The sequence below is a fragment of the Marmota marmota genome, unplaced genomic scaffold (assembly GCF_001458135.2).
Source record: "Marmota marmota marmota unplaced genomic scaffold, marMar, whole genome shotgun sequence".
Lineage (NCBI taxonomy): Eukaryota > Metazoa > Chordata > Mammalia > Rodentia > Sciuridae > Marmota > Marmota marmota.
This window is the reverse complement of record NW_026003318.1, coordinates 260044-277152: the sequence shown is the minus strand read 5'-3', so window position 1 is coordinate 277152 and position 17109 is coordinate 260044. Positions and strand designations below refer to the sequence as shown.

At 45.1% G+C, this 17109-nt stretch overlaps 2 protein-coding genes across 2 annotated transcripts; one reads left to right on the top strand and one right to left on the bottom strand.

Annotated features, from left to right (window-relative positions):
* Positions 1-8638: 8638 nt before the first annotated feature.
* LOC107160324 (olfactory receptor 14A2-like) lies at positions 8639-9764 on the top strand. Its single transcript, XM_015507008.2, has one exon. The coding sequence runs from the start codon at positions 8796-8798 to the stop codon at positions 9762-9764; it is 969 nt and encodes a 322-aa protein (XP_015362494.1). The 5' UTR covers positions 8639-8795.
* A 6394-nt stretch (positions 9765-16158) lies between these two features.
* LOC107160323 (olfactory receptor 14K1) lies at positions 16159-17109 on the bottom strand. The gene has a single exon (XM_015507007.1). The coding sequence runs from the start codon at positions 17107-17109 to the stop codon at positions 16159-16161; it is 951 nt and encodes a 316-aa protein (XP_015362493.1).

Sequence of the window (17109 nt, the reverse complement as noted above, 5' to 3'; positions counted from 1 at the left end):
AGCACCTGTTCTTACTCTTGTAGTTTTCTTTAGGGTAAAAATCAGCAGCCACCCCTGACTTCTTTGATTAGTGTTTGTGTAGTATATATTTTGATTCTTTTACTTTTTTTTTTTGGTACTGGGGATTGAACTCAGGGGCACTCAACCACTGAGCCATATCCCCAGCCCTATTTTGTATTATATTTAGAGACAGGGTCTCACTGTTGCTGAGTCTGGCTTTGAACTCATAATCTACTGCCTCAGCCTCCCAAGCAGCTGGGATTACAAGCATCCGCCACCGTGCCCAGCTGATTCTTTTACTTTTATCTACTTATACCATTATATTTAAAGTGAATTTTTTTGTAGACAGTGTATACTTGGATCATTTTTTAAAGTCTATTTGACAACATTTGCTTTTTAATTGTTCTTTTGACAATTAATGGCATCCAATGTAATTATCAATATAATTGAAATTAAGATTATAAGTTTCTTATTTGTATTCCATAATTTTAAATTATTTTTATGAATAATGTTTTAATATACAGTTTATATTAATATTTTAAAATGAAAAAAGAAGCAATTAAGCCCTTTCTCCTGGTATGAATTATTTAAATCAGATCATACCAGTTCCTGAATTGGGGTCTTGAAACACTATCAGTCAGAAGGGCTAGTGAGAGTCAGCCAGCTGAGGAGGGTCAGAGCAAGGCCACTGTTTCTGTTATGTGTTCTCACTCCTGGAAACTCTTGTTATCAACAGCTCAGTCTTTGTCCCGACACCTATCCAATAATGAAGACAGAGTTTTGAGAAAAAAAAAAAAGAAGTTTTATTGCTTTGCCAGGAAAGGAGAAGCACAGAGGACTCCTGTCCCAGAGGCTCTGATTCTGTCAACGGGGGAACAGGGGACTTTCAAAGAGGTGATTCAAAGCTACACTCCGGGTGTGCCCTATGGGGGTCATAATTCACTGGAAGACTTGGGAGATGGCTGTTCTTGGGTCTTCTTGCAGTGTCCCACGTCTGAATTAATGCATTCCTGTGGTGTGGGAGCTCAAGGACAGCTAGGACAGGAAGAATGCAACCTTGCTCCCTCACAGCTAAGGAGCAGGAGGGGGAAAATAGAAAGAGGGGAAAGAACATGTCAGATTTAAAGCAACCCACAGAGGCAGAGCAGTCACAATGTGGGCTCCGTCAGGTCTGACAGTGGCCTTGGACCACGCCCCAAGCCATGCAGGGCGTTGGATTCCATCAGTCTGACATCTCAGGGAAAACAGAGCCCTCTTCACTGTTGTTGGCCAGTTGAATGGATTAGCGCTTGTGAAGCCCAGGAGGTGCACACGCCTTTAAATCTGAAGCAAGGACCGGAAGAGGTAACTGAGGTTTCTGTTAGCCAGCTTTTCTTTACTGTGATGAATACAGAGGAAATCAGCTTAGAGGAGGAATTATTTGTTCCAGTTATGGTTTCAGAGGTTTGGGTCCAGGATTGTCTGGCTCCATTGCTGGGGCCTGAGGTGAGGGAGAACCTCATGATGGAGAGGGCGGCATGGGGGAGCGAGCAGCTCACCCCAAGGCAGCTGAAAAGCAGGGACGAGATATCACCCTCAAGGTTGCTCGCCCTTCAACCAGGCCCTGTCTCCTGCAGGTGCCTTGACCTCCCAGGGTCCACTCAGCCAACAGGGGACTAATCCACTGTGAGGTCAGAGCCCACACTATCCTATCACCTGCCCATCCCCATCCCCAACATTCCTGCCCTGGGGACCAGCCTTCAACACGGGACACTGCAAATCCAAACCATAACAATGTGGTACTCAACTTTGCATTTAGAAGGTGCGCATGCACGTGCACACACACACACACACAAAATGGTCTTGTTCATCCAGATCCCATTTTTGCACAGGGGGTGTCCTGTGAGTTTAAAAAGTGTCTTAAGCATTAGAACTTCTGTCTCCAGTTCCATGGTTCCTGAAGAATGCCCTCGTGGGCTCGTGGGGTAAGAAGCGTGCGGACTTCTCACCAGTTTCCCCCATGCTTACATTTCCTTGTGAAGGGAGAGCTTCCTGAGCCCTGGGTTTGGCAGTCACTTTGGTGCCATGAGGTCAGAGGACCAAAAGAAGAGGTGCTTTCCTACACACCACGGGCACTAGTCAATTCCATCTGCTTCTTGGGTACTCAACAGGAGGCAGACGAGATGGCTCTGTGACCTAACAGGATCACTGGCAGTCAGTAGGGCTCACCGGGACGTCACTGATGGGCTTTGATGTGCAAGAACTGACCTGACTCTTCCACCGTGTGCACACATCATGCTCATGGTGTGTAGCCATGAAACGCATGAGTAGTTTCCAGTTCTATCCTGATTTATTCACCTAGTCATTACAAGGTCAATTTATGGTGAGAACTCAGACAACCAAGGGCCTCTATACTTTTTGAGGAAATAAAAAGTAGGATTAAATATGCAACCAAGAAATGTTTCCCAAATTCCCTAAAAAACATACATATATACACATTTGTGTGAGTACAAGCTCAAGAACATACATGCAATGTACAACTTATATATGTACACACAAATATGCATCTGTGCACACACACACAGACACAAAGACACATATACAGGTCCATGCAAGCTCACAGTGGCGTTAAAGATGGATTTCTCCTGACATACACATCTGTATTTCTATGTTTTTTCTTCCAGTTCTTCTGCAGCTGGCAAATTCAAGACTGCTCTTTCTATATCTTTGTCACTGTCCCCAGATCCATGATGAACACTGACAAATGCCCATTCTCTTTCTTTCCTGGGATATGCCCCACCTGCTTTTCTTTTTTCTTATAATTAATTAATTTTTGCTGACCCAGAGTATGCCTTTATTTTTGTGTGTGTGATAATGTGTTTTAATTTCAAATCTGAAGACAATTTTTTAAAAAGCCTAAAAACTTAATGTAAATTGTCTGGAAATTATTTTTTTAAAGTTTATATTAGGGGAAAAAGAAAAAAATAAAAAACATTATCTTTCATTATTGAAGAGCTACAATTATTTTCCTTAACAGCTATTATCTTAAAGACCAGGGCATGCATTATATGTGTACACACACACACACACACACACTCACACGTATCATATATGTAGTTACAGTAACCTGACATATAGTTTGGTAAAACTATATTATTATTTGCTCAAATGAGAAAATTAGATCAGCATATGGATTTGGGGAGGACGCCCCAGTCCACGATACTGTCCATATCCTATTATTCATAATTTTGTGTTTGAGAGATACATTCTCCAAGCCATCCGCAGCTCTGTGTTAAGTCTTTCGCTCAGTGTTGAAGTTAATTCCTGCATTGTGATTGATTCTGCTCTGGATGTGTACTGTTCTGCTGATGGGATTTATGCGGCCTCAGATTTTCCTGATAATCAGAACCTCAATGACTGTGACTATGATTCTCTCCCTTCTGTGAGTTGTTATCTGTGGGATAAAGGAAAGTGAGATCACTGTGTGTTAATGATGGCACATCTTCATTTTTGAGTGATATTTCAGATCAAAATGCAGCCTTTCCAACCTCAGAGGAAACATAATAATAAATCCTATAGAAATGAGGCAAATATCATAAGACCTTCTTTCTTGGCCCCTCCAGACATGCCCTGGAGCTCCCACTTCAGCTTGCCTGGAATTCAGAGAGGAAGTGCGTCCCTCTGACTGCAGTGGAGCACAGCCCCAGTGCTCTGGGAGCTCCTCCCCGCTGGGAGGCTGGTGGCACTTCTCAGGGACATGCTACAGGAAGAGGCAGAGCACAGAGCCAGTCGTGAGGCTTGTGGGCTCAGAGCCAGGCTGCACGCTGCTGTCACTCCAGGCCACCAAGGGTCCACAGGGACCAGCCAGGGCCCCTATAGAATTGCCCTCGTCTCCTCCCTCAGTCCACTGTTTCCCAAAGGATGATGCAGAACACAGTGAAAACTATTTCAGGCTCACTGAAAAGAGGGGACGTCAGACAAGGTGAAACCACTGATCTTCTCCCTCACACCCAGGATGGTTGAAGACTCTCAAGAGAAAGAAAATTTCAGCATTTCTGGTCCTTCTAGGTGGGTCTGAGAACTGGGGCTTCAGGGGGTGGTAGGGAGCTAAATGTCTGTGGAGGGGGGTCGCGTGGGTTGCCGAGGACCCGGCATGTTCAGAACATTCTTTCCCTCTGTGTCAGTTCAGTCAAGCAAGGAGCTCAGTGAGGTAACCCTACATGTCCTTTTAATTATTTCAAGATTTAGAATCTTTTAAGTTGCCACATCATGGTTTATATTTACGGGGTCAGTGTGACAATTCCATGTACATACACAACTGGTGACGATCTCATCAGGGCAGTTAACATCTCTACCTTCTGAGTTTGCCATTCTTTCTACTGGGAGCCTTCAAGCTCTGTCTCCCCTGAATCTTACTGGAGCAAGCCTGGAAGCCACTTCAGCAGAGGTCAAGGCTCCTCTGTTCTGAGATGACACCTGATCCAGTCCCTAAGGCAATGATGGTCCAGATGATCATTGTCAGGAAGCTCAAGGACCAACTGTCTTCACACTGTTTTAATATGGAACTTAATGTAAACATATTTATTACAGCTAAGAAAAGGTCATTAAGCTTCTTTACTGGGAAAAATTAGGTTCACCTCAAATAGTCAGTCATCTTGCACAGAGAATATTCAGCATAACTGAAGACAAACACGGAGAACTGTGGGAGGTGAGCCCTTTTTCAAGCTTGCCAAACTTGATTTCCCTACACACTATGCTAAGGACACCAGTGCTCAGCTGAAAGGACCTCTGTGGGGGCGACAGGCACTGGAACTAGAGCATCCAGGGTGACTCGTGGGCATGCTGGGTTGGATTGGTATTATTATGCACATAAAGTAATGAGTCTGTTTTAGAGAGAGAATTCTCTTGGGAATCACAAAATCCAAATTATTTATTTTACAATGAGAAAGACTGGGGCCAAAGAGACCCAGAAAATCTGTAAGTCAGCATCCCCGCCCCCCGCCCCGTGGTCCTCACTGTGGGGCTGTTTTTCCTTCCTGGGAAGTGAACTCACTTCTCAGGTTTGATAGCCAGTGTACACACAGGTCACAGGAGGAAGCATCATCAAAGGAAGAGGATTATTTGGGGTTTAACAAAAATTACCACAAGGCTTAATTTCCTTCAGGACAAATAATTTTGAAAACACCAAGTGAGTGTGCGATTATAATTAAAATATCGGGCTGGGGCTGGGGCTGGGGCTCAGTGGGAGAACACTTGCCTCACACGTGTGAGGTACTAGGTTTGATCCTCAGCACCATGTAAAAATAAATAAATAAAATAAAGGTATTTTTATATTAAAAAATATTTTAAAAAGAAAAGAAAATGTGCTGTGACTGCAGACTCTGCAGGAAGGTGGTGGCATCTTGCCTGACACAGTCTGGCTGGTCACCTGAGGGGAGGGAGGGAGAGTGTGGTGTTAGAGTCTGTAAACAAGTCAAAATAACACCTGGCATTTTGCCAGGGGAATGTTAGAGTTCGTAAACAAGTCTGGATGGTGCCTGGCAAAATGTCAGAGGGAGTGGTTTGAGAAGTAACAAAACCGAGCCATTAGGTGTAGAGATTCCTGATTGGTTGACTGATGTATCTAGTTTATGCTAATTAGATAAGCTGTGTGGAATGTATAAATACTGCTCCTGTCCTGCAATAAACGGCTCCTACTCCTGCTGTATCAACGTACACAAGTTATTCGTCCCCCCCCTGATTATTCTGCTGCAGCCGGACTGCGGCAGATGGTGGCCCGTTACGGGGAGCCCCGGGACACTCGGGGGTAAGTGACGAAAAAAAGCTGCCCGTCCATAGATAGGACGGGAGCAAATCTGCTCGTCCCTAGGCAGATAGGGCGAGAGGAAAAATGGCCATTTCGAGAAAATGGAGAAGATTGATACAGTATGTTTGTGTCTTGTTTTGTCTCAGTGTATTGTATTGTCTTTGTGATGAAAATATGGAAGGGGTGAGAAGTAAATTACTAAGGGAAGAAGGCACCCCAGTGGAACCAAGAATAGTTAGGGCATGTGTTGATAAGAGCCCAGGAACTCTAGTCAGAAAGAAAAAGAAAGTTCAGAAGAAGAAGGATTATCAGGAAAAAAGTTGCAGCAAAAGGCTATTACTAAATACTTTTCGTTACCGGAGGGTGCGTGAAGCGGAGAGGCGGCTGCCGAGTGTGCAAGCCGGTCACAGCGCAGCAAGGATTTTCCAAGAGGCGGCGGCGACTGGCTCTTCCCCGCCTCCTGGCCGGGGAGCTGGCTCTTCCACTGCCGCGAGCCCAAATCTAGACCTGACCTGGAGGCACAGTCTCGCAGGCTCTTGCTCCCTGTGCCCAGTAGCAGTTTGAGTCCGGGACACTCCCCAGGGCCATCTGGGGCTGCCCAGGCACTACAGCCAGCAGAAGACGCTACTGGTGTCCCTGATGTTTGGTCATTTTCAATGCCAATAACTAAGCTACAATGGTTCTCCCACACCTGGAAGCTGATGAGTAATGAGCACCATTAATGCTTATTTCAAATGCAAAAAAACCTTGAGCTAATGTACTAAATTGTTCCGAAGGTTGTTTTCTTAGTTAAATGCTACAGGATTTTCTTTAGCCATCCGGAGTTCCTGCCTTCGTCCCAGTGCCGGTAAAGACCAAGGTGGAAGAATTTCCAGTGTTGCTGAAAACTGGAGGAGACTTCGGCTGAGAAACGGACGAAACTTGGATCAAGCTAGTTGCCTGCAGAACTTACCTGGACTGTGATTTAAGCTAGCTGCCTGCAGAATTTACCTGGACTGTGAGTTAATCTATTGAGACACTGCTTTACCTGGACTGAGACAACAAACTGTAATCTATAACAAATTGTAACTCGGTATCTTTGCTAACAGTGTCATTGCTGGTATAATTTTTCCAAGGGCTTCTTGCATGGAGCCATCAATTGGCTTGGTATTGTGGCATTTTGTATCCTCCCTTTCTGTTTGTAGCAGGTTATTTATGGTGTTTGTGTAAAAACCACTATGGTCGTTATTTAAATTAAACAAAAGGGGGAAATGTTAGAGTCTGTAAACAAGTCAAAATAACACCTGGCATTTTGCCAGGGGAATGTTAGAGTTCGTAAACAAGTCTGGATGGTGCCTGGCAAAATGTCAGAGGGAGTGGTTTGAGAAGTAACAAAACCGAGCCATTAAGTGTAGAGATTCCTGATTGGTTGACTGATGTATCTAGTTTATGCTAATTAGATAAGCTGTGTGGAATGTATAAATACTGCTCCTGTCCTGCAATAAACGGCTCCTACTCCTGCTGTATCAATCTACACAAGTTGTTCGTCACCCCCCGGTTATTTTGCTGCAGCCGGACTGCGGCAGTGTGGGAGAAAGAAAGTCTCCTGCACAGTGTGTTTCTATGCAGCCTCTGGGGCAGGAACGGTGAACATTCTCCCATATTCCCTGTGCTCCTCCAATGTATCATCCATAACCACTATTGTTTATTCATTGTAATGATACACCTATGTGATTACAAATTTCCTTTCCCTTTTTATCTCTCCTTTTTGCCAAAAGCTTTACTTTTCATTTTTCCTTTAATTAATTAATTAATTAAAATATTTGGCACCTGGAATTCAACCCAGGGGTGCTTAACCATTGAGCCACATCCCCAGCCCTTTTAAAAAACATTTTATTTATAGACAGAGTCTTGCTTAGGGCCTCGCTAAGTTGCTGAGGCTGGCTTTGAACTTTTGATCCTCCTGCCTCAGCCTCCAGAGTCACTGGGATTACACGTGTGTACTACTGTGCCTTGCAAGCTTTAATTTTTATACTTTAAATTTTATACTTTTGTGATGGAAATATCAGACCTGAATGAAATTATAACATCATTATGAGGAAAAGTCTATGCCTGGGGAAAGGGTTAATTCTCCTATACTGTGTAACTCTCTGAACGCTGTACAAACGTAGGTACATCACTTAATTGCTAGGCCAATTAACCTCTGTCAACTATGAGCTTATAGGCTTAGTTCTTTGGGAGGGAACTTGAGTTACTGCTGCCTGTGGTGAGGGCCACTTCATGAGAACACTCGCAGGTGTTGTACTGTCCTTGTTCTACAACCATGAACTATTTACCCTAAGTTCCCCGTGCATGATCTTCGGTCACGTAGGCAAGAATTCAAACCCACCAGTGTTGGGACGCTTATGAAATGATGTCAGATCTCCCATCAAAACCCCTTGTAACATCAGCTCGGGGCCCAGAACTTCAGAGCACCAGCTCATTTTGGTCCACAGGCTTAAATAAAGAAGTTCTTAATAAATAAGCAGGAAGTTCTTCAGCTCTTCTAGTGGTGCTTGGTCTCTTGCTGAGTGTGATTTCTATAACACTTTCATTTAATGCATTTAATAATACAATAAAAACATTTTACTCTCTGTGAAAAATGTTACTAGGCAGTAAGAACAAGATTATTCCCTCTTAGAGCTGCTTTAAGTTCAATGGGTTATGCCAATAACTTCACTTATTAGTTCAGCTAATGAGTCAGGATATATTCTATAAAGTTGCCAACATTATTGTGAATACGTCAGGTCCACTAAAGGACATGTTTCTCAGTTTTCTCCCTCAGCCTTCTCAGCATTGCTGTGACGTGCATCGGAGTGGAGCTGGGCAGGTCGTTGAGCCTGCTGTGTCAGGAGAGCCGTGGGTACAAGCATTATTGCAGAGCAGAGCTGGACCCTGCACCAGCGGTGAGCACACACTGTTGGTCCAGAGCAAGGCTCAGTGGGAACCTGTCACGCGTCCGCCCTCCCCTTCCCTCCATCAGGTCCACAGCATGGTGGCCATGGCCAACCACACGGTGGGGATGGAGTTCTACCTCACACCATTCTCCGAGGCCCACGAACTCCAGCTTGCATATGGCTTCCTGTTCTTGCTGATTTACCTGGTGGCACCGGTGGGGAACCTTCTCATCATCGTCCTGGTCACCGTGGACCAGTGTCTCCACACCCCCATGTACTTCTTCCTGAAGAATTTGTCCCTCCTGGATGCTTGCCTTGTCTCAGTCACTGTCCCCAACTTCATTGTGAGCTCCTTGTGCCACAGGAGCACCATCTCTTTCCCAGGATGTGTCTCACAGGTCTTGTTGGTGATTCAGTTTGCTGGGACTGAGCTGTTCGTCCTCACGGCCATGTCCTATGACCGCTATGTGGCCATCTGCCACCCCCTGCACTATGACGTCATCATGAACAGGGGGCTCTGTGTGCGGATGGTGGCTGTCTCCTGGTTCCTTGGGGGCATCTTTGGGGTCTTATACTCTGCAGGAACTTTCTCTTTATCTTTATGTGGCTCCAGAAAACTCCCACAATTTTTCTGTGATGTCCCCTCTCTGCTGAAGATTTCTTGCTCAAAGTCACATGTCACCATTGATGTTACTGTGGTCATTGGAGTCACATTTGGACTTTCCTGTGTTCTGTCCATTGGATTTTCATACGTGTACATTTTCAAAACTGTCACAAGAATGCCATCCTCACAAGGACGGTCAAGAGCCTTCTCCACCTGCACACCCCATCTCATAGTGGTGACCACATTCATAGTGACAGGTGTCACTGCCTATTTGAAGCCAGTGCCGGAATCCCCACATCCTGTGGACTTTCTGGTGTCTGTTCTCTATTCCGTGATGCCTCCGTCTTTGAACCCTGTGATATACAGCCTGAGGAACAAGGACGTCAAAGTTTCTCTGTGGAAGATTCTATGGAAACTGTGTCATAAGTATTATTGGGGAAACAAGAAAACTAGTTTGTAGGAAGGATCAGTGACATATCGCTGGCACTGGAGATGCAAGGTCCGTAAGCTGCAGAGACAGTCACCTCCAGCCTTGGGAGGCAGAGGAAGCACACCCAATGGAGACCCCAGTCAGGAATGCAGCTCTGCTGGGGTTCAGCATGATGTGAGCGTTGCTGCCATTCTAAGTCTAGAAGCTATAAAATAATGAACTTCTTCTGTTTTAGGATAAGATGTTGGTGACACCGTATGACTGCAGCAGTATGAAATTAGCATGAGCCTAAAATCTTTGTCCCTGCAAATTCTCTTCAATCATACCTGGTGCGAACAGGTTTGCTGCCACTAAAGTCTCAGAAAAGCTGAGGAATGTTGGAAAGAACACACAATTCTTGCTCTCAATATCTTTACAATATGGCAGAAAATCTTTCATTTATGCCTATATTTTCCTTGTATTCACTCATATTACAAATAAAACATTAATTTGTTCTCATTTCTATTTTGTCATCAGCTTTATTATTATGAAATCAGATGTTATAAAAACTTCATCAACCTATCATTTCCTCAATTCTTGTCTTCGTTGTTGTTATGGATATTCTAGCAGTTAAAGTTGGTATTGATTGCCAGTTATTTTGCCTCTATTTTATCAATTTATCGATGCCTTCATCATTATCCATACTGCCCTTTTATATATTTTAAACTTATCAAGACACATTCTTATTGTGTGGGAGACTGAAAGTCTAGTCTAGTCTTTGTGGAGACACTACACAGTCAGATCAGCCCTGTTGAGAGTTTGCAGGCAGCCAAGCCGGGGCTTGTGGACTAGAGGGAGATGGCCCAGCAGTGTTCCCCTGCCTGAGGACCTGTGCTGTGTGGGGAGACGACTTCACACTGCAGAGAAGGGGCGGGGGCTGTGAGGCCGGGACGCTCCTTACCAGTTCTGGGTGCCTATGGAGCATACCAGCCTGCAGAGCTTCCCCACGCAGGCTTCTTCTCAGCTCTGGGAGAGGAAATCTGATACCAGGGCAACGTGGTCTTTCCTGATGAGCACCCAGCATGGTTGGCTGATGGCTACGCCTCCTTGACTCCTCATGTGGAGCAACAGGGCTGGCTTGGACTTCTTGTAGGCACAACCCACCCCCATGATCTAATGATTTCCCACAATCCCTAGAACCAAGGACCATCTACTGGGGATCAGTTTTCAGCCTAAGTATTAGGAAATGTAAATATAAAGGTTGCTTTTCAGCAGGCACTGATGTTTAATAAGGAGGATCAAGGGCAGCCAAGTTCTTCCTAGGCTCAGGGAAAAAAAATTTTTTTTAAATATTTTTTTAGCTACACGTGGACACAATATCTTTATTTTGCCTATTCACTTTTATGTGGTGCTGAGGATCGAGCCCAGTGCCTCACATGTGCGAGGCAAGTGCTCTGCCACCGAGCCACAACCCCAGCTCTGGGTGAAAAAAATGTAATCTACCAAGATTTGCATCACAGGGACAATTCCTCAATTCTGAAATAGTCATTTCATTCAAATTTGGGTCAGTGATGATTTCTTTAAACTTTGTTAATTATGTGACATCTATTTTGACACATTGATTCTTATTTGACAATTTTCACTTTTCCCCCCACAGCATTGCTCATCTTGGTGGGATTTATGGGCAGCCCACTCCTTCACACTTATGTTGAGGTATCCAATTAGTCAGATACTGGATTTTGATATGCACATGGAGCTCTCTGGACTTTCTGTGCAAAAGAATTCATATTTTATTTCTTTAGATATATCACAGAAGAGCTTGATCCCCAATTCTGAACTTTAAAAAAACATTACAATTTTTTTTAGAGCAAGGGAAATAGAATTCCCCAGGCCCTCTCCTCCACGGAGACAGTGACGTCACAATAACATGTGACAGCACCGGGTACAGCTGACAGGGTGCAGCACCCAGGCCTCAGTGTGCTGAGGAGCTCTCTGCTTGTCCTCTAGAGCCCCTCTGTGGCCAGCAGAGAGAGGGGCTATTGGGAGAAAAGTCCAACTTGCGGCTTCTCCCTTGGGGAAGGGAAGAGTGTCCTGTGCATTCAGCATCCTGTGTTTGAGGGCATTTTGAGTGGCTGGTTCAGCCTTTCTTGAGTTGCAGCTGGGAGGGGAGCTGGCACTGTGGCTGCCTCAGCACACAGAGCCAAGGTGAGTACAGCAGCCGCTTCCAGAAACTGCATCACCACAAGAAGATGCTAGCCAGGGCTGAAAAATTATGAACTGTAGGGGGTGGGTGGTGGGAGGAGGGGAGAGACTGCAAAGAAAATGGGGGTGGGTGGAAAGACTTCAACTGAGATTAACACACAAATGCCCAGAGAAGACAGGTCCTCAGAAACATTAACAAGTCCTCCCTACTCTCTAGCTGGCATGATTGGTGCCTTCTCCTGTGTGAACCACTCGTAAAGACTTTAAGAGGTGTTTGATTTTTCATTGCAAATGCCCAAATACCAACAGTGAGAGAAAGAAAAATCACAAAATTACAAAAAAAAACCCCATGAAACATGAATCAATAAATGCAACAGAATAAAACTCCAGAAACTAAACCTAGAGACACTGAGGTTTGTGAATTCCCTGAGGAGGAAATAAGAACGACCTTAATATCAAAGTTCAATGTACTTAAAAATAACACATGCAGATAACTAAACAAAATCAGGAAAATGATGCTGTCAATAAAAAGAAGATATCAAATTTTGATTTGAAAAATACAATAAGTGAATTGACAAATTTACTAGAGGTATTTAATAGCAGACTTGAACAAACCCAAGAATCAGCAACCATGAACACAGGTAATTTAAGATTATCAAGGCAAAGGGGGAAACAAACTAACAAATAAACAAAAAAGAAAAGAAAAAGAAAAATTAAATAGAGCAAAGTGAAGATAAAGCAGGGAACTGATGGGGCATTAGCTTGTGGATCAAGGGAATTCCCAGAGGAGAAGAGAGGGAAAGAGCCAGATGTCGTAAAAGAGAATCGAGGTGGAAAAATTTCAACGTTTTAAGAATGAAATGTATGTACAAACTTGTGAAAATCCAATAAAATAAATCCAAAAAAAAAAAAAACCTATACCAAGGCACCTTATAAGAAAACTTCCAGAAGTCACACAGAGAACCCTAAAAGAGGGACAAAGTGACTGGGCAGATAGCAGGGAGCTTCCATTGTATTATCAGCAGACTTCTCAGCAGAGACTCCACCAGCCAGAAGGGAGAGGAGCAGCATATGCAAGACTCTAGAAGAAAAGGAGCTTCCTGCCAAGTAGGATTCCCGCAGCCAAACTGCCTTCAGAAATAATGGGAAACCAACTTTCCTGAGCATGTTAAACATGACTAGAGTGTCCCCAAATGCCGCAGTCCGGCTGCAGCAAAATAACTGGGGGGTGAAGAGCAACTAGTGTAGATTGATACAGCAGGAGTGGGAGCCATTTATTGTAGGACAGGAGGGGTATATATACATTACACACAGCTTATCTTAATTAACATAAACTAGATACAGCAGTCAAACAATAAGGAATCTCCACACTTAATGGCTCGCTGGCCTTACTTCATAAACCACTCCCTCTGGCAAAATGCCAGGTGCCATCTTGTTTACAGACCCTAACACCCAAAGAAATGCCAACAGGAGCCATTCTAGTGGGAATGAAGCAACTCTAGATGCAGCATCAGAATATACAGCGCCAAAGCTCTCAGGTGAACGTACAGAAAACACGGGTTTTCTTTACTACTGTAATGTTGGTGTGCAAATCACTTCTAACTATGGTGTATAACAACATAGGAATGCCTAAAATGATCACAAAACCATGATACATATATATTATGAAGAGATGGGATTGTGACATCAATTACATGAAGCTGAAGAAATGCAAAAAAAGAAAAAAAATAGATGGTGTATGTTATTTCAGTACAGCTATCAGTCAAACACAGATCACTGTAACTTCAAGACATTTTATCTGATCCCCAGGGTCATCACAAAGAAAACCATTTGTGGGAAATGTGTAAGAGGGAACAAGACTCCAACTGTGTGACTACACAACAGAGCAAAGGCAGGCAGCCACAGAGGGAAAGAGGGGCAGTGAAGGAGGAGGGTGTGGCGCAGGGGTGCCTCCGAGGTCAGTAAGTGGGGGGCCTGCAGAGCTCCGGGGACCAAGGGCACCGTGCATCCTGTCCATCACCGCACTTCAGAGGAATCGATCAAACTCTCCAGGCAGAAGGCACAGGCAGGTTAGATGGACATTTTAAAAATGAGACTCACCTTCCTGCTCAGTCTGCAAGGAACTCAGGTCAGCTCCGAGGACGTGTGAAGGCTCACATGAAAACCGTGAGGAAGACCTCCACGCTGGCCAGCCCAGGAGGCAGAGGGGCCATAAGGTAGCCAAGGAGGTTTCAAGCTGGAAGCTCCACAGGAGAAAAGGCACAGGCCCTGCAGTGGCTAACGGATGGATCGCTATGAACAGAAACCACAGCCCCCAAGCCGCCGAGGAAATAGCGGCAGGCTTCTTCTCTCAACCAACCAGCCTGTTCACCGCCCACCCAACCGCACACCGGCGTGCGCCCGGCTCCGGCTGCAGATCACCAGATTCGGTTTAATCCGAGCGCCCTGCCCAATCTCTGAGATCTCCGAACACCAGGAGCGCTGGACGTGTGCTGACCATCTTGTCTCTGCACCCAACCAACTGCGCTCTTCCCATCACCTGAAGCACCCAAGCACGTGGGCCAGGAGAGCGGCAGCCAGACTGCTCCAAGGTCAACGCCAAGAACAGGTTCCCAGGACCGGGAAGACGCTGAGGTCCACACTGAGTCTGTGAAGAGGAGGAAGGCCCCGCCGATGCTCCCCTGAGGTCAGCCACAGGGCACTGCGCGGGGACAACTGTCTATTAAAGGTCAAGCTTTTGAAGACTCTGAATTGTCAACGACACCATAAAGGCCTCACAGGGGGCCTCATAGGCCAGTGTTCCTGCTGCAGCTTGATTTCTACAAGATACTTAACTTATTTTCTGTCAATATATATGCAAGTCCCACTACAAAAAACATTTTAAATTACTTTTGTCTATTACATACAAGGTTTCATAGACTGGAAATGGGAAACTAAGTACTTTATAGCCAGGCTCAGGCTGGACTGGGAAATTTTGGTAGACTATAAACAAATAGAAGATTTCCTGAGGTGGGTCATAGGAGAAAGTTTCAGAGATGCAGTGCTGAGCACCCAGTCTGAAAGGTATGTCCAGTCGACAGCAGGGGCGTTTACTACAGCCCTGTGTTGCGATATGGGCAACCGAGCACACCACCTGCCTTCGGCATGCTGAGCGCTGTAGCCATCTCCCCTTGGCTGCGAGGACCAACAGAAGGGGTGGATGTAAAGCCTGCACACAGTGAAGGTGGTCAACAAGCATGGCTTCCATCTTCAGGAAGGAGGCCGTGAGCAGACTGGAGAGGGAGCTGAACTGTTCCCTACTGTGAGAGCTGGAGAAGAACTTTGCACCTGTAGGGTTCTGGAAGTGTTACATGATCTGGAAAGTCTGGAGAAGGTGGGATTTATCACAGCATTAGAAGCCATGCCAGATGTTACTTTCATAAATTACAGAACATTATTAGCACAATATCAGGAATTTGTACATTAGATATAAACAAGTTTTGGTTAAGAGAAAAGTGCCTGCATCCAAAAATATAATTTGCATGCAAAGAAACACAGATGTGACGGAATCATATGCTTAAATCTGTAATGATATAAAGTACATCAAAGGGACAGGTATAATGGTATACACCTGTAATCCCAGGTATTCAGAAGTTCAAGGCCAGCCTGGGCAAATTAGTAAAACTCTGTCTCAAAATAAAAATAAAAAGGATTGGGGATGTAGCTCAGGAATAGAGTGCTCCTTAGTTCAATCTCCAGTACTTTAAATATATCAAGCATAATTTGGAGCAAAAAGTGAAACTTGTGATAGATTTAAGTACCTTGTTTTGAACTGCAAAATTGTTAAGGTCATAATTTTAAGTTAAAATAATTTTCACCAAATAGTGAAAATCAGAAGGGCTATATAGTCAAGTTGAATCCATAAAGAGATGCAAGGAAAACTCTGAAATTATAAATCATTAGCTAAATAAAGGGAAACCCAGGAAATATGGAAGTTTTGAAGAGATAAGAGCTTCATAGAAAGCTCACGGAACTTAGGAACAAGAATCAAAATCAAGAGTATAGTAGGAAACCTTTGCAATTTCCATAAGAGTAAGATATAAAGTGAAGGGGGGTAAGAAAAGGCTTACTGTCTATGAAAACATACACCCTGAAGTTGTTGCTAAAAGGCTGTGCAGCATTTCAATCTCTAAGTAGAAATTTAAACACTTCAGTAGATGCAGAACAGCAACAAAACCCTGAAACTCTGGGTGCCAGCTTTGACTTAGTTCTGTTCCCATTGCCATTGCCGACTGCTTCTAACCCTCCTGAGGACTTTGCCCAGAGCTGACCGGATGTCCTTGTTCCTCAGGCAGTAGATGAGGGGGTTCAAGGCTGGAGGTACAGTGGAGTAGAACACAGACACCAGCAGGTCTACAACGGGGGGCCCATCAGCCGCCGGCTTTAAATAGGCAATTGCACCTGTTCCCAGAAATGCGCTCACCACAATGAGGTGAGGCACGCAGGTGGAAAAGGCTTTGGACTGGCTCTGCCTGGATGGGATCTTTAACACCGTGGACAAAATATGCACATAGGAGACCACAATGCACACTAAACACAAGAAGGCATAGCAGACACCGACGGCCACGCTGGCCTCGATGGTGGTGTGCTCTGCAGAGCAGGTGAGCTTCAGCAGGGCAGGCACATCACAGAAGAACTGATGCACCCTATTAGAACCACAGAACTCCAGAGAGAATGTCCCAGCTGAGTACAAGACTCCGAAGGCCCCCCCATTGATCCACGACAGGGCCATCAGCTGGACACAGAAAGCGCTGCTCATGACAGCCTCATAGTGCAGAGGGCGGCAGATGGCCACATAGCGGTCGTAGGACATGGCTGTGAGGATGCCAATCTCCGACCCAGCCAACAGGACCACCAAGAAGAGCTGCAGCACACACCCCAGGAAGGAGATGGAGTCCGAGAGCGTGAAGGAGTTTAGGATGGACTTGGGCATGGTAGCAGAAATGAGACACAGGTCCAAGAAAGACAAATGCCTAAGGAAAAAGTACATGGGGGTGTGGAGACGGCGGTCAACAAGCGTGAGCAGCAGGATGACCACATTCTCCAGTGCAGCCATGAGGTAGATTATCAAGAAAAGTGCAGCCTGCAGCCACAGGACCCAGCCTTCAGCCAGTCTCAGGAGCAGGAACTCCACCACCAGCGTCCGGTTCTTCAT